Source organism: Colletes gigas, unplaced genomic scaffold (assembly GCF_013123115.1).
Source record: "Colletes gigas isolate AHSC1104 unplaced genomic scaffold, ASM1312311v1 Colletes_gigas_Sc00025, whole genome shotgun sequence".
In the NCBI taxonomy this organism is placed as follows: domain Eukaryota; kingdom Metazoa; phylum Arthropoda; class Insecta; order Hymenoptera; family Colletidae; genus Colletes; species Colletes gigas.
The window spans coordinates 1,306,413-1,332,724 of NW_025106654.1; the positions used below are offsets into that span (position 1 = coordinate 1,306,413).

A 26,312-nucleotide genomic window follows, 5' to 3' on the forward strand; every position below is an offset into this window, starting at 1 on the left:
CAGGATTTCGGGGGTATGTCTATTCACCAAAAATGATTATAATTGACCCCCGCAACCGAAAATAATTTTTCCAGATCGATTTAAAATTTGTTGATTATGTCGAAAAATTTCATACCTTCCCGAATTTTTTTCTAAAAAATGGGTAGGATTTCGTGGGTAGGTCTAATGACCAAAATGGATTGCAATTGAACCCCGCAACCGAAAATAATTTTTTTTAGAACGATTCGAAATTTTTTAATTTCGTCGAAGAAAAGAAAGTATTTCTGGCCTCGTATTAGATTTTTGGTAAAGAATTTTTTTCTCGAAAGTTCGTAGGATTTCGGGGTATGTCTATTTACCAAACATGCTTGTAATTGACCCCTGTAACTGAATATAATTTTTTTAGTATGATTTGTAATTTTTTAATTTCGTTTAAAAATTTCAGTATCTACTCGAATTTTTTTCTCGAAAGTGGATAGGATTTCGGAGGTATGTGTATTCACCAAAGATGATTGTAATTGAACCCCGCAACCGAAAATAATTTTTCCAGAATGATTTGAAATTTTTCAATATAACTGTTAATAACTTTTTAACGAAGCCTCAGTCAAGAAATTGATATTCTTGATTCTCGTCTTATTTTGGCCTCTAGAATCCCCCATTAAAATTTTTCTCAGGGGTAGTCGAACACCCTGTATAATAAACAGAAAGATATAAATTGTTTATTTGTCATTCATATCTGTTCCATCAAACTTCGATCATAGTTTCTACATTTATTTGTTGGGTACTATCAAGACAAAACTCCTGAATGATTTAAGTAAACTTTTTGTTAAATTACTAGATATCAGGTACCACTGTTAGGTGAAAGAAATGCAGGTCTGACATCGACAAACATATGAATGCAGATAACTATACCTGTTTACTGTCAGCTTGACAGTTTAGTTTTGAGTTAATTCGTGTTACTTTAATTTCAATCTTGTTGAATTTGTTTTCAAGAAATGTGTTTGTCATGGTTTCCGCAGAGGATTGCACAGACGCAACAGAAGCTTCTAATATAACGTCCTTGCAGTCAGACAGTTCATTAATCATTGCTAATAATAAAGACCCATATTGCGAACCTATAAACAAGGAGGGTGATGTTTTCCAAGAATATATTTGTATGTAATCTAAATGTTTAATTAATTATCGAAACAGTTACGATAGAAGAATTAAAAATATAAACGTCAGAATTTATGAACAAATGCAAATTAAGTACTATGCGTGTTAAGTTAAAGACTGTAAATGTCGCGAGATACACTCAGCCGCAAAACGTGGAGTGCTTCTGGAACAGCATGGAATGGCAGATACGATACAGCAGTCACCTAAGAAAGAGCCATCGAAAGACCAGCATTCAATGCAAATTCAATCCACCATGCCATGTTTATGCCGCGCTCACGATATGTAATATAAACATTTCTATTTCACGTGGAAACTATTAAGTATATTTTTATTTCCTTCCAGCGCCTATACCCTACCTCTGAAATACAAAAAAGGTAACTACCCCAGCTATTTAAACACATTTACAAAGTAAACTCCTTCAACTTTTGTTTCATAGTTAATAACTTATTTATATTCTACAAAATATTATACCCTTTACACTTTAAGTTGGACACGAGACAATTAAACAATTTTTTTCAAATTTTAATAAAATTTCGCGTGTAATTCGGTCGAACCATGATTTTTCAGACCCGTCGCACTCGAAACTGTTTTGGTGTCCCATAAAATGGTTCAAAAAAGGTTGTTCAAATAGGAAAGATAAAACGTACAAAGTAAAACTAAAACAAACAAAGTGTCCCCATTACGCAGAGGTATAAAATATATAGATAAAATCCATTTAAAAAGCGTGAACATATTTTTTATATACATAGCGTTTAACGTGTTAGATATAATCTTTTTCTCAACACAAAGGACATCGAACATTTGCGAACGTTTATAATAATTAGATTTCTATTTCAGCCTTTTATGTGCTGTGAAATATCAGAAGGAATACCAAATAAGAAAAGAAACGCTACTGTCGGAACATCCAAACCAATAAAGCTCGAAGACAAACAGAAATATAAGGAAACGGAGGCGATGGAAAAGATCGAGATCTATTATTTCGACCATGGAAATTCTGCGTAGGTACAACCACATGTTCGAGTACAATTTTCTCTGCTTGTACTTTTTCATATACAACTAGTAGGTTTTAACGTTTAACAATGGGGCAGAAACTTCAAAATTCGAAGTTCCAATGTCAGCTATTGTAGCAAATATTGCTATTAAAAATATTGTCATAAAAAGAGGAACAGAGAATTAGTTTACACTGAGCGTTTGATACGTGTACCGAGTTTTCGATTCACGAAATAATACGCGTATTAAACGTCTTTACAGTGCCGTAAATACTCGTGTATCTTTAAAATAGCCGAATTAAAGTCAGGTTAATGCAACCGTCGCGCATGGGAGGGAAAAATTGGGTCGGAGCGGAGACACGTAATTTTTTTTAGAACTTTTCTTTCATAAGCAAATATTATTAACACGTTGACCGCCAGGTCAGTTTTTCATGTCTAAAGATATAATTATTATTTAATCCTTATGAGTTTTCGCAAGATCAAACAACACGCTAAGTAATCTCGTAACATACCTTTCCATATCGGTTTTTCCAAGTTTTTCAGAAAACGTTAAGCTTATAACACGTTATTTATTTGTATTTACTTTGTACTTTTTTTTATAAACTTGATACGCTTGGGAATTAAACGTTTCGTGGACACTATTTCGATCCGCCTATCAAGAACGAGCGTTGGTGTAAGTATAAACTAACAAGGTGACCCGACAGTTGTGCCATCGGGAATTTTGATAATTGAAGGAATGAATCTAGAAGCGTGATCAATTTAAAAAATAATATCAGAACCATCGGTTTCAAGTGTTGCACACATCTGCGTAGATCAGGTACATCTATGAATATTTCCAAACAATAACGACTGTTCTCGAGTTGTATGGGAATAAAGTTGTTTGGTAGTTAATTCTAGTTAACACTGTAGAGAAGCATACAATTCATCCTTTCAAATATCACAAAAATCTCCAATGGCGTCGAGCACCCTCGTAAGTAAAAGTCATCCGTATCTATTCAAGCCATGGAAACGAATCATTTTCTAACCGCGTGTTTATTTCATTTTTTTTTTTTTTTTTTTTTATTGCAGTTATTATCGAACAACGGATTCACCACCGATATTGGCCACCGAAAAATGCGCCGAGAAGACCGACCAGGCGGCGACTCGTTTCTGGGCGGAAATATTCGGGACGATCCACATCGGGACCGCTTTCGTGACGGCGTTCATCTTGCAACTCATTCGCTTCCTACTCTACAGCATTATCAGACCGCTAACGGTGGGCGTTTTGCAAATGCTCGCCGACTATTTTATAAAACCTTGTCTCTCGATCGTGTTCAACGCTCTCATACAACCGTTCTTGATATTACTATACAACATCGCGACGTCGCTCAAGGACCTCTGCGAACCCATCGCCGAGGCGATCGGTTTGTTCTTGCGGGAGATCGCGAATTTGTGCGCGGCTATCAGAATCGTAGAAGTGAAACAGGGCGTTTCACCTTCGGTTGCTTGCACCTAACGATCGATAGATCCGATCGTCGGCCCGCGAACGACAAGCGGAGAGCTCTTTTCGTTCAGGTAGTAAAGGTAGATGTTTCGCAACTTTTCATCCTGATCTGTTAAAAAAATAGCACAGTGTAAATACCGAGAAGCACGGACAGTCTATATAAATTCTTTTCAATTCTGGATCTCGTGCTTCTGCCATTACATTGCGAGGCAACAGGAGGTAGTGGAAGGCGAGCAGACGATTTGGCTCTAATCGCTTCTCGCTGTCTTCGATCTTGGTTCTGAGAAACGACTGGACGAACCGAAGTAAAGCAGATCTTTACAGGAATTCCGAACCGCGGATAACGTGAAACGTAACTTGTAAAAATTTATACTGTGTTTTTCTCGCAGAGCAGGATCAAAAGACTTCGTGTCTCTTGCCCTTTGGTAGACGGCGATAATCAACGTTGATCGTCGATTTCAACGAACGGTGTCCAGGATCACAAAGACGTCAAACCGAGCGAAAATAATAAAAAGAGCCCCAAGCTGCCCCGAGTTTTGAACGAATATAACACATGCCTTAACACCAGGTATATATTTGGTATTACTTTAACTTTACATTATTATCGTTTTCATTCACTTTGTTTCATTATTATTATTTTTTTTCCCTACAGAACAAATTACTTCTTACAGCAACTAACTTTGTCAATAATAATTCAATAATCATCCCTTCGTCTCTTTCGTATATCTTACTGTTTAATAAATTATGTACAATCTCACAAACAACAAACGGAGGAACCTAATTACATCATGTAGTTGTTCACACTTCGCTATGTACAGGTACTACTGGTTTTTACAGAACTGCGCTTTCGCTCCACCTGCGTGTAGTCGTTATCTTTAATCTCTGTTCTTCACGTACTCTATTTAAAAGAAAAAAAAAAGAAGAAAAAACAGAGGGAGAGAGAGAGAGAGAGAGAGAGAGAAAAGAAATGGAGAAAAAGAAACGCCTATCGTCACCTAGTCTCAGGAACTGCAACCTCTTGCTTGCTGTGCATTGCGATCTAGGTGGCTGTGGTCGGAGTCTCCTGGATGGCTAAGGTTTGTGAAGGCGCTGATGATGATGTCGAGTCGCCTGCAATTAGAAATTCAATGCACTTTGCTCGCAAAAATAAATAGTGAGCATACAGAGCGATCTACTAGAAATAGACCGGCTTGGTATCTTGCGCCGGTTCGAAGATAGGAAAAGAATATATTAAAAGTTTCAACGCGTTAAGGCGACCTACTTAAAGCGGATCATCCTGTATACTCAGTCACTCGATCAGAAACGCTATTTTAAAAGCCACGTCTATCATATGAAGAGATAAGTCATACTCTAAATATCTAACCGTAGTATCGTTCGCGATAAACATTTGTTGGATTCCAACACTTTATTTAAGAGAAGAAACTCGTACAACTATTACGTCGACTGAAGACTAGACTCTTTCTGTCCGTTTCTCGGTATTGCAGGCGTTTATAAGTTATTGGTAGAGATGGGTAGGGGTAGGGACGATGATCAAGGGATAGTGTGACTCAGGAAGGGTACGAGGTTCAGGATGAGTAAGGATTAGAAATCTGGACTAGGATGTTTTGGATGAGTAATGTTTGCGAGGTGACGGAGTGGTGTTTGTCTGGTCGTGTTGGTCATCCAACACATTAATAATACCAAATTATTTCATTCAGTGCCGTTTATCTGCATACCGAAGAACCTTGTTTCCAGAAACGCTTCCGATAACAAAAGTATTAAGAACAATGTTTAATATTTTTAGTTACTCTGCCACCGTGGCAAAGGACCTCCGCACAGATCTTATGGAAAATGGCCCCCGGTTAAATTAGCTGAACTTTTGATACGATGTAGTTCATTATGTCTTGATGAAAAGTTCCAATGGGCCCAAGTTCGTAAATTAAACAGTTTCCGAGATATAGGGGATCAAAAGTCAATAATAGTGCGCCTTATGCATATTTGAGTGTAAGAAGCACTGTTGTACACTGTCCATTTATTTGACCCCTTGAAACTCAATAGTAGTACTGTGGGCCCTTGACCCCCTGACCCTCTGACTCCCCTGCAGGAGTAAAAATAAAAAAACGCCAAAAAAGTAAAAAATGGTTCTCTATTTCAATGTACAAACATGAAGTACCGTCGACATTAGCATTACCCAGTGTGCACCACGAAGAGGTTGCTCGATCGGATTTTGCACACCATGTGGCCCTGAAAATGGTCGTTTTTATAGTTCTCTCTATTCAGCCATAAGAATTTCAACATTTATATTGTCTTGATGCCCTCTATTAGCGGCATCTCTGGTCGTATTTAGAAGATTGCCATCCGAATATATATTTGGCATGCCTTTGATGACTGTTGGATTTCCTAACCGTCTCACGTTGTTACAAAAATCATCTCCAGCGACGATTGTATATGTCTGGAGTTTTGGCCATGGGTTCTACGAACTCAATGGTGTTCATTATACAAAGATAAGAGTTCGTCGCTAGAGAACAGAACTGAATTCTTAGATATACCTTCTACATATCATTTAATAAAAAGTACATTTGATTAGTAATTATTGTCGTTTCATTCGAATCACACGTCCCATAGCCCTACCTTTTCCAATAATGACAAGCAAATCCTAAAAACCTTAAAACACTTGCAATATGTGCGCGTGTACTCAATGTTTTGGCATCAGATTGACAGGTGCAGTAGTAACCATTTATTACTTCCTCTTCTATTTCCAGTTCATTTTCGGGAATGTGAGAAATAAGAACTTGATGTTTGGTACAATTCCGAAATTGTGAATAAACTTTTAGTCTTCTAAGGCTGGTATCTACCAACGAAGTATCAATCTGCAATTCATCGTCATCATCTTTTTGCAGCAGAGGGTCAGGGGGTCAAGGTGTAATATTTAAGGGCCCACAGTACTACTATTGAGTTTTAACGGGTCAAATAAATGGACAGTGTACAACAGTGCTTCTTACATTCAAATATGCATAAGGCGCACTATTATTGACTTTTGATCCCCTATATCTCGGAAACTGTTTAATTTACGAGCTTGGGCCCATTGGAACTTTTCATCAAGACATAATGAACTACATCGTATCAAAAGTTCAGCTAATTTAACCGGGGGCCATTTTCCATAAGATCTGTGCGGGGTCCTTTTATCGAAATCGGTACGCTTGGGCTATGTTGCCTTGTTAGAAACTGTGTAATCCTATGTACAATGGTATAACGTTGTCGAATATTGCACAATGATATCGTTCTCCAGCAGGCAAAACTTACCCAAGAGGGCAGCCTCTAAGTCCCCTAAGATCTCCGTTTCCTTGGGATCGATAAGGTTGAAGCGTTGGTTAAGCAGCGTGAGGTGGGCAAACACACAGTTGAGGTGAGCGTGCAGCCCCAAGAGTGCTACCTCTCTGAAGTGGCAATGGTAAATGTGAGCCACCACGTGGTACAGTAGCCGCAGGATCTTACGCACTATCGATTCGAACGAGCTAGGAAATTCATTTGCTGGAACATCACGGAAACCGATCAATTAATGCGATTATAGCTTCCGACCGGCGTGCAACGTTCGGTTCCAAGCACGCGAGGCATCGATGTTTGCCAAGTTTCTCTGTAACTCAAACGTTCTACATGCCCGTCATGTCTGACTGTTTTGGGATTGTAAATACAACTCTAATTAACAAGGCTTGTATCAAATTAAACTGATTACTTTTTGCAGTTCTATGTCGGGGATCACATTTTATTCGACGTTACTTTGAAAAACCGACGGACAGGTTTCGTTGGGATTTTTATTATCAGATGTTGCATTTTAAATAGCAAGAAACGTAGCAACTGCTATAAAAACTGAAAACTGTTCCAGGGACAATGGAAAGCTAAGGAAAAGTTTATAGAGCACGCTTATCGCTTTCTGATCAGTGTGATTGTAGAGTATGTTTATATTCTTGGACGAGAAATTATCAAGACGCGTAACGGACTGTGAATGAGTTAAGTATAGTTTTAAAACTATACTTAAAGTGGGGGAAGCACAAGGAACCACTCCACGCAATTCAATTGGTCAAAACTTTAACTCTGTTTCGTGGAAAAACGATTTGTTCGCGACACATGGTTCCTGTCGAACTTTTTAAATATTTTTGTTTGTTCCGATTCAGATGAACTGACCGAACATAACACTGCAAAAGGTTGAATACATCATTTTTACCGGTCCACTTACCATATTTCGTAGGAAATATAGTTTCATCACTAACGGTGCGTTGTGTAAAAGTCATAACATAATCTATATATTGTGGCGCTGCCACTCTCGTTTTCTTCCCCTTCTCGTCGAACCACAGATACGTTCTGAAACGATAAGAAAGCGAGTTACTCGTCTGTGTAATGTCGGTCAAAGGAAACAACAGAGAAAGTGGGGATGAACAAAATAAACTTTGATCGCTTTCTCTCGTTCTTCCTTGTTTTTGCAACCTGGTATGAATGTATTTACCATCGAAATACATTTAAAAAAAAACCCCCCAAAAGACAATGCAAAATTTGGTTTTGTTGTGTTAAAAATGAAAAAGTCAAGGAGTCGTATGGCTCCCGTTGAGGAATCCTGGTATAAATATCTACGAATCCTGACATCCTCCATTTTCTTTATCAAGGGAGTTTCTAATAATCCGTAGGCCCGGGCCTTCCTTGGTTTTGCAACCTGGTATGAATGTATTTACCATCGAAATACAATTAAAAAAAAAAAACCAAAACAACAGTATAAAATTCGGTTTTGTTGTGTTAAAAATGAAAAAGTCAAGGAGTCGTATGGCTCCCGTTGAGGAATCATGGTATAAATATCTACGAATCCTGACATCCTCCATTTTCTTTATCAAGGGAGTTTCTAATAATCCGTAGGCCCGGGCTTCGAAAATCATAATACGGCCCTGCACAAAAACGTTGCTCTAGCGCGTACCTTAAACCAGGACCGGTCATGTCGGGACAGCCTGTCATGGTGCAGAACTCGGATATCGTCCCGTACACGAGATTGATGTGATTGAATAGTGCGAGAGTGTGGGAGGCCAACCACTCGTTATAATCCAAGCCTGGCGGTAGATCGACCAACATCCTCAGGTCCAGCTCGGGCAGTTGCCTTTCGAGGGTCGCCTCCTCGAGGTACAGTTTCGGATCCTCTGTGGTTCCCGCATCCTTCTCCTTTCGTCGGGCTTTTCTACGAACAGCGGGGGAAACGCTCGTTTAATCGTGGTTGTCTTGCGATTAGACGTGTTCTACCGGTGGTCAAGCGATTAAGCGAATTGTTGCTGAGCGGGGGAATGCCGTGTGACGCGACAACGGAGATACATCGATGCTGAGCGTGTCTGTCGAATAGCGGCGATCGAATGAACTGAGTCGTATTAGTTTTGTATAAGACTGGGACTATCGAACCTAAAAGAATTGTTGTTTAACGATTAACGTTATTCGTTATTCATTATCCGAGCCTAATCGAATCAATAATGATAACAAATGAATAGCGAATGAAATTTTGTTATTATGTAACTATATTTAGTTGATAACCACTGACCCAATAAAAGAGTACAGTTTATTTTGTCGATACTTGTAAAGCAACCTTAAACCACGATACAGTCAGCAGATAGCGCTCTTAACGACAAGAGGGTTCGTCGTCGCGCTAACAAATAACATAACCAATAAATTGTCTAGGGTTTTTTCGATAATTGCAAAATTATCCTGAATCAAGATGGCGGCGAGAACGTCGAACCTAAAGCACGTTTTTAACGTTAACGGAAAGCACGTCGATGAGTTTGGTATAATCAAGCCTGAAAGGGATCATCGAGACCGAAGAACTAGTTCAAAGTAACCGAGAGTACGCGACTTTTCTACGAAACGTTGCGTCGCGCCGTCCGCGGTATTTCTCCCTTCCGACTGACTTCCATTTACGGCCGAGCAAAGGCTGCGCGCAACGAAAAGTGCCCAAGGGACGTCCCCGTGCTTCGCGATAAAAATTTTCCAACTGGAAGCCCGGCCGGCAGCTAGACGGGCAAAAGAAAGCCGGCGCGCCTCGGTGAAAACGCATTTCGCGAGCCTCTCGACCGAAGGAGAAATAAAAAGAGTCGGGAGGGAAGTGTGCGCGGTTGGAGCTGCAAATTCGACGTCTAGTTACAAACGATGCCTTTAATCTGTGTTTCCAGCGCGTGTTATCAGCGACTAGGATCAAGAAATTGGACGCATCTAGAGCGCGAGATCCATTTCCAACCGTGATGGAAGAGGAAACCGATGATCGTTCGAGAAGATAACGCGAGAATCTGGTCGTACCGGGCGAAGAATACGTTTTCCACAGTGCGATAAATTTAATAAGGTTCCCGATGTAGTGGCTCGACTACGCGGCAGCGGATCGAAGCTTTTCAACCCCATCCTCCCAAAATTACGGAATTTTAATAAAATATATTTAGGAACATTAAAGTAATGTATACGAAGCACAACGAGTGCAGAGATTACGCAAACGATTAAAAATATAAATAGATTGTGCCGTTAACAACAAGGTACAATCAGTCTGGTAATTTGCAAAACGACGCGCTGATTTCAATAACGACTCGAGTGGTAATGATACAGATTTCAAGCAGGGAAGCACAACTGTGACTGGATGAAATTTAATCTGCGCCTGAATACGATACGAGCACAATTCGTACTAATTTCGCTCGCAATTGCGAACGGTACGACCATGGACGACACAGATTTTACCTACAACTGGAAAATTCCATAAACGAGACGACAAATTTTAACGACTGCGACATAACCACAGATGTTACTAATTTTCTTTGTAACTTTAAACGGCGCGAAACACGCTTTCCGCATCTGCGACTAACAACGTCGCGGCTTCGAACGATACGGAACGACTGCAGCGCCATTTTACTTGCGATCGAAAACATCGTTGACCTTAATCTCGTTGCAACTGAAATTCCTCTTGAAGAAGATTTAAAATAACAAAGTACTAAGAGGTTATTCCAACCGTTTGGTTAAAACTCGTTAATAATTAAATAGTAACATTTTATTCCTAGCATTATAATGCTCGCCGAATATCCGAGTAGTATAGTTATTTTATTAAACAACGAAAGGGTCGCTAATTACCGTCTGATAGCGCGAACGTCCGAGGCGAAACAGGCAGTTTCCGAGGCTGGCAGAAATTACTTCAACGTAAGTAAGCGTTGTGTTTGCATGAAATACGAGCTATCTCCATCCGGCGACTCACGAGATATCGTGCACGATTGCAGTCTACCGCAGAACGTTAATGCACAAACATCTTCCTAGTGTGGATCTCTCTGTGGCTCAGGGTTATTCTGGCCTGTCTCGATAACGAGAGCCGAGCGGCCAGGATTCTCGTTGCTTCGAAGGTCACGTTTTGTTTATATTTGTCGAGCAGCGGCCACGACGCTCGTGAAAGTTTTTGATTGAACCGGGCAGAGTCACGTATTCGGCTAATTACCAGGGAGACAACACCCAGGAAAGTTCGAACGTCAACCGGTAAAATCAATTGAAACGAAAAAAAAAAGTTCTCGAACCGCTGCTGCACTGATTGTATGTCGTTTCGTGGAGTGGCTCCTCGGCTCGAGACGCGGGAACATAACCTCGAATATTGCGTACAGGCTGGATCGTATTGTCCTTTCTATTATAACATTTAGGTGGGCGACGTGCGACGGAATGTTTATAAATTAACGGTGGGTGTTGTTGATGTCATAATACGTATTCCAGTTAGTCGAAGACGTGGGACTTCACCGTTTATGGTTTCGTAAATTGAACATGGACGCGTAAGTACGTTCTGTTGTAAGCTAGGAAAATCGATGATGTGTGTACTATATTTAATACTGCGTTTTTTGTCAATTAAATTTAGCAATGGATAACGTAGTACTACTGGGAAACATCGTATGAACCTCGCGCGCTGTATCTTTGATTACAAGGAAACGTAACGCACGATTCGCTTGAAATTACATTCCATTGATTCCGGTGTAATTGACGACTAATTATCGACGAGACGTTATTCGTCACGGAACGTTTCAAGCCATCTGTCGATTTCTTATCTGCGCATATAAATAAATCTGCAAGAGTGGCTATTTTTGTAACTTTATTGCCCATCAAATTTTCGGCATTTCTAGGTTAGCTTAACGAGAACAAAACCAAATGTATTCTTATAATGTGCATTTAAAAAAATCCCCTATTTTAATATTTTAGTATCTCAAGCTGAACGTCTCTTCAGACAACACCTTCAGAGTTTTAAGAGAAGAATAGTAGGTTTTCATTATCGGGCATTTTGAAAGCGTAATTATATTTTGAGCGTTTATTGTGTCCCTAAGAAAGGTGAAGGGAAGTTTCGCCCCAAACTATTCCACTGGTCTCGGCAATCTCTTTTGATTTCTATAACCCCGATTCTGAATGAATTATTACGCCGACGCTGAGAGTTTTACTTTGCTTAATGCATTCGATGCATTGTCTCATTTTATGGCTTGTACCTGTGGATCTACCGCTATTGAAATATTATTTTAAATTAATGCAACTTATACCGTTCTTCTCCAACTTTCCAATCGCCTGTAATTAATCTAAAGCGTGGCTTATTGCATTTTCCTGCGGTTATTTTGGAAAACAACTGAAAAGAACGCGATATGAATCGCGTTTAATAATAAAAGTGTTTTTGAAATTTTCCTTATAGGTCGAACGGCGAACATTTTTGTTTCCTTATCGAGGTACAGTCGCGTCGGTAGTATATTACGGCTCGCCGATGGAAAACAAATTACAGGACAGTGTGGAACTCGAAAAAGCAATTTCATTCCGGGACGAAGGACAATATTACGGTGTCCTAAATGCACTTCACATTAGAGGCCGCTCCGCGCCTCGATTTTCCGTGGCATTTCCTCTTCCTCCACGAGTTTTGGAACACGTTCAAGCTCATTAGCCTGGTATCGTTAATACCACCAGCAATATGTTGCTAGAATGTTACCGCATTCGCGTCGATTCTCCCCTTCGTCTGTCCACTAGGCGCGACGAGGGAATAAAATTTAGAAGCACCGACAAGAGGATCGATTTCACGGAAACGTCGTGCGAAAGCGTCGACCGTTCAGCTTTTATCGGCTACGTTCCATACGAACAAAATAAACGAAATATAAGAATTGCGTATTGTTTGATTTTACCGTGCAAACGCGATAGAATTTAATTCCCTATCGTCACGACGAGGTTAAGTAAATAGTTGCAATCGTTAAAAAGAACACTCGCGGCTCGCGAGGGGACGAAACTTTTAATAGAGAGCTGGAATACGACCCGTACGATTTTCAGGTAATCGCGAGGCTCTGGTAAGGTTGTTCCGAAATGTTTTGGCGCACTTGAGGAGAAGAGGCGCCACAGAAGTGCATCGCCTCCTTCGCCTGTCCGCTCGGGTGTCTTGTAATTAGCAAGTTTCCATCTGGCAGCCTCTGAAATTGTAGCGTTTCACGAAATGTATCACGTTCCCCGGTAAACGAAACTCGCTGTCTGTACAGACCTAATTTAGCTTACGCGAAATTAAACTCAAATTTAACCGAGCATAATTGGCACCGAGTCATAATAAACCGAATTTCGACCCTTGGTCAAATATCATTGCCGACTAACCTAAACTTGGACCTCGTCGAATTCGACAGAATCTAACCGAAAAATAATTTAAAATCTAATTCGACACGTTGCAATATAACCTAAAGTCTAACTAAGACATAACCTAAAATCTGATTTGATCTGATTGAACGCGACTGCTGTTCAACCTAACCTAACTAATTGTCTTGTAGCGTACAATAAGGTTATATGCAATTTATTATCTTTACTTGTTATTAACCTAAACTTGGACCTGGTCGAACTCGACAGAATTTAACCGAAAAATAATTTAAAATCTAATTCGACACGTTGCAATATAACTTAAAGTCTAACTAAGACATAACCTAAAATCTGATTCGATCTGATTGAACGCGACTGCTGTTCCACCTACACTAACTAATTGTCTTGTAGCGTACAATACAATTATATGCAATTTATTATCTTTACTTGTTACTAACCTAAACTTGGACCTGATCGAACTCGACAGAATCTAACGGGAAAATAATTTCAAATCTAATTCAACACGATGCAATATAATCTAGTCTTATTAAGATAACCTAAAATCCGATGCGATCTCATTGAACGCGACTGATGTTCAACCTAACCTAACTAATTGTCTTGTAGCGTACGATACAGTTATATGCAATTTATTATCTTTACTTGTTACTAACCTAAACTTGGACCTGATCGAACTCGACAGAATCTAACGGAAAAATAATTTCAAATCTAATTCGACACGATGCAATATAATCTAGTCTTATTAAGATAACCTAAAATCCGATTCGATCTCATTGAACGCGACTGATGTTCAACCTAACCTAACTAATTGTCTTGTAGCGTACGATACAGTTATATGCAATTTATTATCTTTATTTCTCAGTTATGCTATAAGACGCAGGTTATTCAACCCTGCTTATTATGTTTTTATCCGTTCGACATCTTTGGATTCCCATACTCAATTAATTTATGTTCAAGTTCCGAGTTTTCTCACTATTATTGTACCCTGACTAACCTAACAGAATACAACTTGAGCAATGTCTAAATTCAACGGTAACTTAACTGAATTAAAACGAAATCCAATCGAACCTAACCTATCCGACCCCGAATCTAATATTACGTCTAAGATGGCGTTTGAATGAAATTTTCCAACAGGCGCTTAGATACGTATTGCTCGTGGCTGCGATGAAACCAAGGTTTTTGAGATCCTGCCAAATAATGGAATACACGTTTGACCATCGGAGAGTAACGCGCGGTCTGAATGGTTTAATTAAGCTTTACCGGAACTGAGTTGAAGTAACGTTCCCTGATCCGCGAACCGACAACCTCTTAATCCATGTTTAACTAAAATAGAAGCCGCGTAATAACTTGGGATCCGACCCGAAAGCCAACCGCTGACGGTTTTCTGGGTATTTTGCATAACGATGGATACGAGGTTGAACTATTTCGGAAAGAATTCGGAATAAATTTTAAAGTTAACAAATGTCCACCAATTAAGACCGTGTTACGCTTGATGACGCTAATTTTCCAACACGAACGAACAAATTATCAGTAATGAGGCACGGGAAATGCGTGCTGGATTTTTAATTGCGACGTATGACATATTTTATTAAAGTTGCGTCACAGTCGTCTTCTTTTTAGGAATATTTATATTTTAATTAAAATCACGGCTCGTCGCGTTGCAATGGGATTTGCTTCGCCATTACCGTTCACACGTTGCGCGTTTCACGTCCAATTAACTACGGAAAGGTGATAAACCAAGGTTTCGTTAAGAGTTTACTTGGAATCAAATTATTACTAATTTATCTATCCCCCATGGTTAAATTTTGACTAAAAAGAAATTTTAAACATCTACTACTATAAACATTTATCAACTAATAAACGTAATACTTTGGTTACCATAATAATAAATACAGACATTATTTTTGACTCATCGTAAAGTTGTTAATCACTGAAAGTACTGTTACGAAACGATTATCTTTGCTTTTAACCTATTATTTGTGTTTCGATTCAGTTTAAGCTTAAATGGAAACAGACACGAAGCCACCGGTATCCTAGTTAGTCAATGCCTGGATGATTCGTGTTCTGCGTTGTAATTGCGCTTCATGAACAGGGACTGTACTAATCGTGTCGCGTACAGAACATTTCGTCTTTAATCGACTGGCACGGGTCTGCTAATCAGATTAACGAATTATCGGATTTGTACGAACGGACGAATGGGTCTCGAACGCTTCCCGGCTCCGTTCAATTCGCTTTTAATCTATCAGCAAGTCTTCGACGGACATTTCCCTGTTCTCGTTCCGCCGCTCGCATTCCTAAGGACAAATGAGGCTTCTTCCCCGACGATAGTTAATTGATTAAAGTTCCTTTATTCCGTCATGTCTTGAGCATACTTCTAACCAGACCAATGAGAGTCACTTTTTCATGTTCAACGCCTGTGCTCGTTCGTTCGGTATCAAATTACCTCGCCCGACCGATTCAACCTAACCTTGTTTCACTCCTATTGACAGAAGATAACTTTCTAAGAATGGACCGTATGCAATTGGCGTTCCAAGATTGCTCGTTTGCAATCCTGGAAACTTCTCAAGTAATCGTATAATACTAATTTATATTGTAGACGATTCTAATTTCTTTATACAACAGTCTAATTATTGTTTAATTATGAAAAGGATCTGAACAACGGTCCGTTGGTTCCTCCGACAGACTCGAGCACACCGCCACCTATCGGTTTCACTTACGAGCTACGAATTTTATACCCATACCTTAAAACCACCTGTTTTCACAAAAAACTATTCAGTTCACTTAATGTCACTTTAAAAGTTTGTAAATAAATTAGGAGTCGTTCAAGAAAATATGTAGAAATAAATTGAGTCCCTAATTGATGCTATTTATGTCATCTTCGAACGTTAACGATATCAAATGATATACTTGAGAAGTTTGTGAGTGAAATTATGAGAATTAAAGTTGGCAATATCGCCGAGAATCATGAGGACCGGAGGGAGGCTTCTCTGTTCCACGTTTGCAACTTCTCATGTTTCTTACCTTTAAAACATCTTGCAACAAGTTCGTAAATTCAGTACGTGTAACACGATATATAACTGTATATTCTATGGAAGAGTGTGACCGATCCTACCTTGCAGTTCTTGTACAATGAAGTGTTTGTTCTGTTCGTCAGAAAGTAATAACACTGTCTAAGAAATGTTAAACAATAATTTGTATTCTTTATAATCATGCTTTTAAAATCACAGAATGTTTTAAGGTTTTTATCTTGTAAATGAGCTTTAATGTCTTATCGTGTACAGCTGCCTGATCAGCTTCCTACCAATCGTGAAACGCTAATCGCATGCAATATAACGGGGAGCCACAAAATTCAGCCACGTCTACGTTTGTCAATGCATCGGACACCTTTCCTCTATGAAGCTCATGCCACTGGAAAGAAGCTACGCTTGTTTGGAGAAAACTGGCCCAACTCGTTCTTTCTCACAAATTCTCGTCGTCGTTCGCCTTTCCAATTAATTAAACGCTCATAACTTTCATCGACGTTTCGACCAGTTTTTACCAGAAATCGCCAACTAAATTGCTAAACACATCCACTCGTCTCTAGAGACAAGTTTCCCAGACGATAAAATCTCTACTCTGATCTATTTAATGAAAATTAACGTTACTTTTCTCGGACCTGTTGGTTGCCTCGAGAAAAGTTCACCTCGCTTATATCGACCAATTAGCTTAATCGATCGCGAGTCACGTTAAAAGAAAGAAACAACTAACGAGTTATGGCAAGTCGAGGATAATCGGGAGAAAAATAAGTGTATTTTAATACGATCGGATAAGCCTCTAGCGTGTTCGTCCGAGTACTAGAGATCGTATCGAACGCGGGCATTTAATCACAGCCGGGCTGTTACTCCCGACATTTTCTGACTCAATGCGTTCCGTTTTTGTCGAGCTACTGGCACAGATAAGTTTCATGCATCTAAGGTCTTGTATTCGTGTTGATCTGAAAAACTTAATTGCGGCGATCGTTCCGAACTGTCGAACGTAACGAGAAACATCGACTGTTACGGATGCACGAAGCGTGGCTACCGAAGGGGGCGGTCCTTGGGCACGCGATGCGCAAGGTAGCTGCGCGGACGTGCGTCTCGTGCATCCGTGGCGATGGAACGACATTGTTGCGCCCACACGATTTTGGAAACATTTTCATTGTTTGGAATTGTACATACACTAACTGTCCATGCGTTTTAGAACCATTCTATTGTTAATTGTACATTATAATTTTAAAGAAGGTCCAACAGACGGACATCGTCTTTGAATTTAAACCGTTCAACTTCCAATTTCGCGAACGAATACGATTCTTTTTCTATCGATTCGTGTACCCAGGCAATTCTATGAAAACCGTCGGTTCCGTTCCATCCGACGATATACATTCAATCGGTCCTTCGACTCTTTCGCCGAGCAAGCGTTGATTTCCCTCGATTTCCGTCGGCGAAAGATCGAAAAATGTATCGAATCAAATTCTGTTACGATAACGGGTCGTTCGGTCGCGTGATTTCTTCGAAATGGAAACAGAAAGAGACCTACGACCGACCAGCGAAGCGCTAAACGAGAAACACCTCGTTCCTCGGTGCGTGATCAGAGAACTATGCCATGCAAAAACATAATTAACGATTTTCAGCCGGCCATACACAGAGATGTAACAAGATTGACCTGGAAATCGATGTTCAACTGCAAAACGGGCTGATTTTCCATCTCGAAATTGATTCAAACGATAAAATAATTTAGAAAAAGATATTTCCACGGGCAAAAATTATTATTATTCGTTTTAAAGACGAATCGTCCCGTTTTTAATTGTACTGTCATTTTCGGCCAACTCTTCGTACGAAGTGTAAAATTAACAGCTGTTACAGATATATTCAGAGACTAGCCTGTAACATCTACGATTTTACACCTTGTACACAGAGGACATCCACGGACGGAAGAATCTCAATCGGGTAGGAAACGCAATTTTTGCTAAAAAAAAAAAGGTTCCAGTAAACGTTTAATCGGAAATACTTTCTTGACCATTCTTCCATATCGTACACGACTGTCGTGCATAATTTCTCGTACGATACGATCGAGCCTGTTATCTCGTAGACGATTCCGTTCGATGCGAACGCAATACTGACAAAAAGGCACGAGTTATTTCCGTAAACGTGCACGTACCAATAAACACACTTTCCTTTTAATAGAACCAATTGTTACAGAGATAAACATATTATGAGAAGATACTTGATAAATGAATATTTCGGTATTCGTACAGGAAGAAGTATTTCCGAATATGTGTCTATTGGAACAATTTTCAATACAAATTGCTCACCCTATATTCGTTCGAATTGTGTTCAGGCAAAAAAATTTGGCCGCCCAAGGTTACTCCCCTACCACTAGTGGAGAGGTAACGAACATGTTACTCCCCCTCATGGTCGCACAGTGGGGCCATTGCATGCCAAACGCGGCAAAAAGTGGTTTTATACAAATATACCCACAATGAAATAATGATTCACTAATAGTTAATGGGACACATGGGCCATGATTTAGTGTGATTTTTTTTATCATTTGTCGATTTTTGATACGACTACATGATTTTGAAACGTTCAATCTTAAAATCATCCAAAATTATAATCATCGTTTATTGTTGCTTTGATTCTTCAAAGTAAATGATGAGTAATTGAATTAAATGTACTTAGTACGTAATAGCATTCCCCGTCTCGGCTTCGCCCGACCTTGTGCAAAAGCAATTTATGACCAGACGATCGTCTTGACATATATATCCGCGATAATGCAATTCTCTCGCGAGAAAGCGCTCGAGAAGCTTTGCCACCTGGCGGTAACATCGCAGTACTGCTACGGGCGAGGTATCGCGCGGGCCGAATATGCGCATGTGCGCGCAAGTAGACTGTCGTATACAGGGGTCACGTGGTCTGCCAACAGTCGTACCCATGAAATCTTTGCATATAAATTACATGTTAATAACGCGCTTCTGAGACATGCTACATAGCCTATGTCCGTCCTAAAGTATGCAGGAATAACGTGTCAAAATTTGAGGAAGATCGGTTCAATAGGTCTTGAGTTTTGCGCGAACATAAAAATCGACTCTCTCTTTATATAATAGTATAGATTTAAATTACACCAAAGTACACTTTTATATCTCCAACATTTTTTGAGTTATAACTAATTGAACATGTTCAGTTTTCATTTTATTTTTTAATTATGAATGCAGTGCGATTCAGTGTTCATTTTAGTTGCTTTTTGTAGAGTGAAGCCTTACCTTTTTTTTAAAAAAAAAATTAGTTGCTACTAGCTGCTACTGCGAAAAATATAAAGATGATCAACTGTTTCGGCACGTGCGAGCGTCGGCGATTGCGAGTATTGTTACGATTCTCAAAAATACATCAAAACTAGGAAACAATGCATACATTTCATTGTTTTTGCTTCGAATGCTATAAAAGCATAAAATGATCACGAATTTGGAGCATTTGTCGTTTGACGTTCCTAACTTGTATGTTGTGAGTGAAATAGTTAGTGTTAAAATAATGGAATTTCCAATTGAAGTAGGTAGGTACAGATATATATATATTTGAATTTCGCCATTTTTCTTCATCTTCTATATAGTTTGTTAATACAGTTTACGTAGCAAAAGTTTCATTTTAATAGAATGACATTTTTTTTTAAATCCTAAGGTTCATCAGGAGTACGTTTTTTTTTAATGATGCAGTTTTATAACATCATGACACAGCATCAAAATCATGATTTTGAAAATAAACTAGAATTTTTAGAGTCGTCCTTAATGAGCCAGGATTATTCTGTGGAGTGCCAGAAAATTTTGAAAACAAAAATTGCAACTTTGAAGTCCCGTTTCAGGAGAAGGTGGAAATTAGACGAATAGACGACACGACCTTTACGAAGAGAAAACGAAAGAATTTATGAATCTATGAATGATTCTTCATCTGATTCTTCATTCGTAATTTAAATACGTACTAAGTACATTTAATTCAATTACTCATCATTTACTTTGAAGAATCAAAGCAACAATAAACGATGATTATAATTTTGGATGATTTTAAGATTGAACGTTTCAAAATCATGTAGTCGTATCAAAAATCGACAAATGATTAAAAAAATCACACTAAATCATGGCCCATGTGTCCCATTAACTATTAGTGAATCATTATTTCATTGTGGGTATATTTGTATAAAACCACTTTTTGCCGCGTTTGGCATGCAATGGCCCCACTGTGCGTCGGTAAAAAAACGTTCCTCGTTAACCCAGAGAAGAAATTAGCGAACAGAAGTGGTGGGGCATCGAAACAATACCGATGGAGGGAGTGAAAGGAGACGGTGGCCGGATGGCCTTGAACGGCCAAATTATTTCGCCTACACCCAGGTTTCTTTCGTTCGAGGATACATCGTGGACGCATATACATACACATAGAGATCTAGACGTGATGGAACTAGACGAGGGACTCACGCGACAAACTCGCCGAAGAACCTGATCTTCCTGTGGCAGGTGTCGAGGAGGGAAAGACGGGAGGAGACGTTGGACCCGCTGGCGGCGGCGCCGTGATGCACCGGCGTCGGCGGCGCCGACAGGGTCGAGGACGTCGAGGCGGAAGAGTCCTGGAGGACGACGCGCGCCGGTGAGCGCAGCATCGCCGTCGTGGTGATCGTCGTAGTGGAGGACGATCTCTTCGGCGCCCCGTCCTCGTGCCCGAGGATCTTTTCACGTACGCTGGGTATGCACCAAATCTTGTTCGGTTCTCATTGAACACCGCCCGCGACACCTAATCGCCTGGTGTTCTCACCCGTTCACGATTTCTCCGACGAATCACCCCCCCAGACCGTTCCAAGCCTTATTCCTCAAAGAATTTTCACTCTGGATCGTTCTCTACTTTTATCGACGAGTCTTCGAAAAGTTTTAGAAACATCATTTTCGTTTGTTCCTCGACCACATTACTTAGATCGCACCGTTCGCGACGACGTCCTCTTCTGGTGCACGTTGAAAAGGCACATCTGCTCTTCGTTCAGCGTCGTTGGGTATCGATGGAGGCCAAGGAACCGTAGTTTCGGAGAAAAATCGTTCTTCAACGATTATTCTTAAACTTCGTAACAGGTATTCTGGGGAACAATCGTTGCTCGTTGTTTAACCGACATTCCTCGTAAATAAAGATATTCGGTGCTCACCTAACGGGACTTCCTTAGTTAGGAGTTAACGATAATATAGTAAAAAGAAAACATATTAAAAATATTCCACTGTTCGATTTACTTTAACGTAACTGCACTTCGTCGACGGAACTCGCTAGCTTTTTGGAACTTCGTTTGTTATTTGTCGGCGCGATTAACGGAGGTTTCGGACCGTAGATCGACGTGTTCGTATCGTGTAGTACTTAGGAAGACTGAGAAAAGTCGAGTGGAACGCCTGCGTGGAACAAATAACGTGACATACGCGCTGAATAGACGGAAACAGTGGCGGCGACCACACTGGTTTCGTCTACGCGGGGTCAAACTCTTCCTTACAAGCGGGGAATACTCTACGTCGTGACGCTGAAGGAAGAAACTACAGCGAAACAAATTACGTTTCAACAGATATGGGCAAATTCTAGATAAATCAATATTTCCATTACTTTCAAACGTTATTTGAAATAGTTATTTCTTATATTCGTTTCATATAAAATCCGGTCGGAGGTTTCCAATACCGTATTCCGCAATATCGCGGTGAATCCGATGATTCCGTCTTGGAAAAACGTAAAAGAAAATTCGCATTAGTCGAAGAAAGGGGCCGATATCGTCTACCCCGGGACAGCGTTGAGCTGGAAGAGGGAAACGCTTCGAAAAACAAAAAGAAACGACACGCCGCACGTGTTCCTCGAAGCGGGGAATTTGCCACAGGGACGATCGCGCGATTACGATTCTCCCGTGGCTGTTTCCACTTGCCCGTATTTCCCTCTCTCTGGGCCAGGAATGCGGAGGAACTTTTCGAATATGCGCTACTGGACCAGCGCCAAACATTCGGACGCGATCGCGTGACTTCGTCGCAGATTGCTTTCGGTTATCTTCGGAGAATTGAAACGCGACGCAGCTTAACCCCAGAAAACACTAATGGCGGACGATGGATTCTCGAGTTTCTCATTCGCGTAAAATCAACTAAACCGTACTTGTCTACGTAAAAAAAGAAGATCATTATTCTCGGTTGAAAAAATAATCTATGTACAGGGTGTTCGGTCACCCTAGGGAAAAATTTTAATGGGAGATTCTAAAGGCCAAAATAAAACGAAAATCAAGAATACCAATTTCTAGAACGAGACTTCGTTAAAAAGTTATTAAAAAATTTTGAATCAATCTGAAAAAATTATTTTTGGTTGTAGAGGTCAATTACAATCATTTTTGGTGAATACACGTACCCCCGAAATCCTACCCATTTTCGAGAAAAAAATTCGGCTAGGGGCTGAAATTTTTCGGCGAAAAAAAAATTTTTCAAATCATTCTGAAAAAATTATTTTTGGTTGCGGGGTTCAATTACAATCATTTTTTATGAATACACATACCTCTGAAATTCTACCCATTTTCGAGAAAAAAATTCAAGTAGCTACTGCAATTTTTAGACGAAATTAAAAAATTTCAAATCATACTAAAAAAATTATATTTAATTACAGGGGTCAATTACAAGCATTTTTGGTGAATACACCTACCCTCGAAATCCTACCCATTTTCGACCAAAAAAATTCGGGTAGGGGCTGAAATTTTTCGGCGAAAAAAAATTTTTTCAAATCGTTCTGGAAAAATTATTTTTAGCTGCGGGGACGATAACAATCATTTTTGGTGAACAGACATACCCCCGAAATCCTACGCATTTTCGAGAAAAAAATTCAGAAAGGTGCCTAAATTTTTCGACGAAAAAAATAATTTCAAATCGTTCTGGAAACTTTAATCGTTAATAATTTTTTAACAAAGCCTCCATCAACAAATTGGTATTCTTGACTTTCGTCCTATTTTGGCCTCTAGAATCTCCCATTATAATTTTTCCCAGGGGTGGCCGAACGCCCTGTATATAAAATGGTAACGAACAAGTATTTCAAAAATTGTTCTTGCAAAAAATTCCTAGAAGAAGGCTCGGAAATTGACTTTCTAATTATAGGAACAGTGACCCGTAAATTATTTAACAATTCCTCCACGAGTTTCTATGACTTGCAATCAATAAGACGCCCCATACTCGCAGTCCAATAAACAACCGACTGACCCCATTGAATTAGTCATGAGGACATAGCGCGTAGTCCGCGCCCTTCGCTCCTTCTGTACGCTGTATCCGAAGAGTCCTTAGAATTGGAATTTATTCTTTTCGCGACGCCAGCAGTTCGCTGCGAGTCGGTGCAAATGAAGTTTGTAAACCTTTCTAACTCAGCGATCTCGGGAGCCTTATTGATTCAGAGTAAATTTCGCCGTCCATGGTCGTCTCGCCACTCGCGTAAAACAAATTTTTAAAAATACCTCGCACGAAACGATATAAGAGAAATTCTGAAATCCAACTACTTCCACTAAAAAGTTTCGCCACAACGCCGGGATACCAGTATATCGGGTTTCATCGATTCTGCTTCGACAACGACGAGTTCTCTTTTACGAGAATTTATCGATCGATAAACGGACGAGTGTTTAGCGGCAACGTTTAAAGAATCTCAAGCTTCCGGAGAGAAGCATTATTCTGGCACTAAAAGTCTGATTATTTTTTCATGCGTTACAAACCGGGCAGCGGCGTGCAGCGATAAAACGAACCGGTGAATCGTTCTTTACGAAACGGAACGATGCTTTTGTAACTAGGCGAGCGGTTAATTCTTTCATTTTTTTTCTCTCGAATCGAAATAATACAGTGTTACGTTTCTACGGCGGGTAGCTCTCGGTTCGTAATCCGTGGCTTCCGACTACACGCGTGCTGAGACGGAAATAACCAGCGTGCATCGAACGTAAGCACGACCATAAATTCGGCCGGCTTTATCGACCCCTCAAGCGCGATTAAAGAAACGCTCGAGTATCTACATTCCGTACAAAGTGCCCCCGTATCCTCGATATTTATTGCCAACGTTTCCACGGTAGCTTCTGCTTCTTTATGGAATTTCCCGATGGAAGACGACAGATACCATCATTCTCGTCTTCCTTCGCTCTTTAACCCCACGATTCGATGATTGGGTCAATCTTGACCTGAACTAATATCTTATCATTCTGTTTCAAGCTTATGCGTTCGCAATTTACCGAACTACGGGAACACCTCGATAAAAGTAACGAAATCCAGTCCACCCGGTGACTTTTAACGAGTATGCTTGAATTATGTCCGATCTAACGCCACGAGCCCAACGACATTCGATCATCGGTATTCTCGTCGAAAGCCAGCGGGGATATATTAGGTCGAGTCATAAGTAACTTCCGATGCAGCTAAGTAGAATCTATTGTTTGTATCTACCCGCTATGAGTTACCATGACAACAAGTTTTTGTTTTCACTATATAGACGAGGCTTCAGTTAGTCGTTTGTCAACTGTTTTGTGTGATACACGTTACGTTAAACTGTTTTTTTTAACCCCCTGAAATGGAGAGTCAAAAAGTACATATTCGTCATGTAATGCTTTGGGAATTTAAACAAGGTAATAGTGCTAAGGCGACAGCTGAAAAAATATGCAGTGTATATGGTGAAGGACTAATAACTGATCGGGCAGTAAGAAAGTGGTTTATAAAATTCCGTTCTGGAGATACGACCTTAAAAGACGAATCGAGAGCGTAACGTCCTTCCGACTTTGACGACAACCTTTTAAAGGCAATATTGAAGCAAAATCCACGTCAATCAACAAGAGGTATAGCAGAAAGGTTGATACATCACGATCAACTGTTAACCGCCACCTGGAGAAATTAGGGAAAGTCAGCAAGTTAGGAGTATGGGTACCTCACAATCTCAGTGAACGGAATAAAGAAGATCGCATGTCAATCGCTACAAGTCTGCTCTCACGGGTAAAAATTGAGACTTTTTAAACAGAATTGTAACAGGCGATGAAAAATGGGTTACCTATGACAATACAGGATGTTCGACGACCCCTGGGACAAAATTTTATTGGTAGATTCTGAAGGTGAAAATAAGACGAAAATCAAGAATATCAATTTCTTGACTGAGGCTTCGTTAAAAAGTTATTAACAATTATATTGAAAAATTTCATATCGTTCTGGAAAAGTTATTTTCGGTTGCAGGGTTAAATTACAATCATCTTTGGTGAATACACATACCTCCGAAATCCTATCCACTTTCGAGAAAAAAATTCGAGTAGGTACTAAAATTTTTAGACGAAATTAAAAAATTACAAATCATACTAAAAAAATTATATTTAGTTACAGGGGTCAATTACAAGCATGTTTGGTAAATAAACATACCTCGAAATCCTACGAACTTTCGAGAAAAAAATTCTTTACCAGAAATCTAATTCGAGGCCAGAAATGCTTCTCTGAAATTTCATGCGAATCTTTAAAATGTCATAACTCCTGAACGGATTGGAGGATTTTAATTTTTCAAAATGCAAACAACGCGTATTTCAGTGCAGAATATGCTGAAATTCTAACAATATTGAAAAAGTTGTTCCTTGAGACCGTAAAGTGAGAAAAACCCCCTAAAACTTGTCCAATTTTCAAACGGCCATAACTCCTACAATAGTGAAGGTATCTCATTGCAATTTTTTTCTAAAGCAGAGCCCATGGGTATCTACAAAAAAATATTAGACAACTTTTCTGTAGAGCGTCAAACAAATTTACAAAAAAAAATTAACAAGGGTAGTCCCTTTTTCGGCGAAAAAGAAATTTCAAATCGTTCTGGAAAAATTATTTTTGGTTGCGGTGGTCAATTACAATCGTTTTTGGTCCTTACACATGCCCTCGAAATCCTGTCCACTATCGAGAAAAAAATTCAAGAAGGTGTGAAAGTTTTCGACAAAATTAAAAACTTTCAAATCGTTCTAAAAAAATTATTTTCGCTTGCGGGGGTCAATTACGATCATTTTTGGTGAATAGACATACCCTCGGAATCCTACCCACTTTCTAGAAAAAAATTCGAGAATGTGTGAAATTTTTC

At 39.7% G+C, this 26,312-nt stretch overlaps 2 protein-coding genes across 5 annotated transcripts in view; one reads left to right on the forward strand and one right to left on the reverse strand.

Annotated features, from left to right (window-relative positions):
• The first annotated feature begins 612 nt into the window (after positions 1 to 612).
• LOC122401519 lies at positions 613 to 4,105 on the forward strand. The gene is made up of 2 exons (XM_043403706.1): positions 613 to 2,132; positions 3,192 to 4,105. The coding sequence occupies exons 1-2, from the start codon at positions 1,978 to 1,980 to the stop codon at positions 3,616 to 3,618; spliced, it is 582 nt and encodes a 193-aa protein (XP_043259641.1). The 5' UTR covers positions 613 to 1,977; the 3' UTR covers positions 3,619 to 4,105.
• A 134-nt stretch (positions 4,106 to 4,239) lies between these two features.
• The window catches only part of LOC122401516 (MOB kinase activator-like 2), a 50,196-nt gene continuing 28,123 nt past the window's right edge, over positions 4,240 to 26,312 (reverse strand). The window contains exons 2-8 of one of the 4 annotated variants that reach the window (XM_043403702.1): positions 21,403 to 21,637; positions 20,690 to 21,336; positions 8,546 to 8,800; positions 7,820 to 7,944; positions 6,889 to 7,116; positions 4,602 to 4,716; positions 4,240 to 4,462 (exon numbers count right to left, since the gene is read on the reverse strand). In XM_043403702.1, coding sequence (XP_043259637.1) covers positions 4,646 to 4,716; positions 6,889 to 7,116; positions 7,820 to 7,944; positions 8,546 to 8,800; positions 20,690 to 20,871 — 861 coding nt within the window. In that variant the 5' untranslated portion in view covers positions 20,872 to 21,336; positions 21,403 to 21,637 and the 3' untranslated portion in view covers positions 4,240 to 4,462; positions 4,602 to 4,645. Of the gene's footprint in view, positions 4,717 to 6,888; positions 7,117 to 7,819; positions 7,945 to 8,545; positions 8,801 to 20,689; positions 21,638 to 26,312 lie in introns of all 4 variants that reach the window. The other 3 variants (XM_043403700.1, XM_043403701.1, XM_043403703.1) reach the window with 3 other exon arrangements.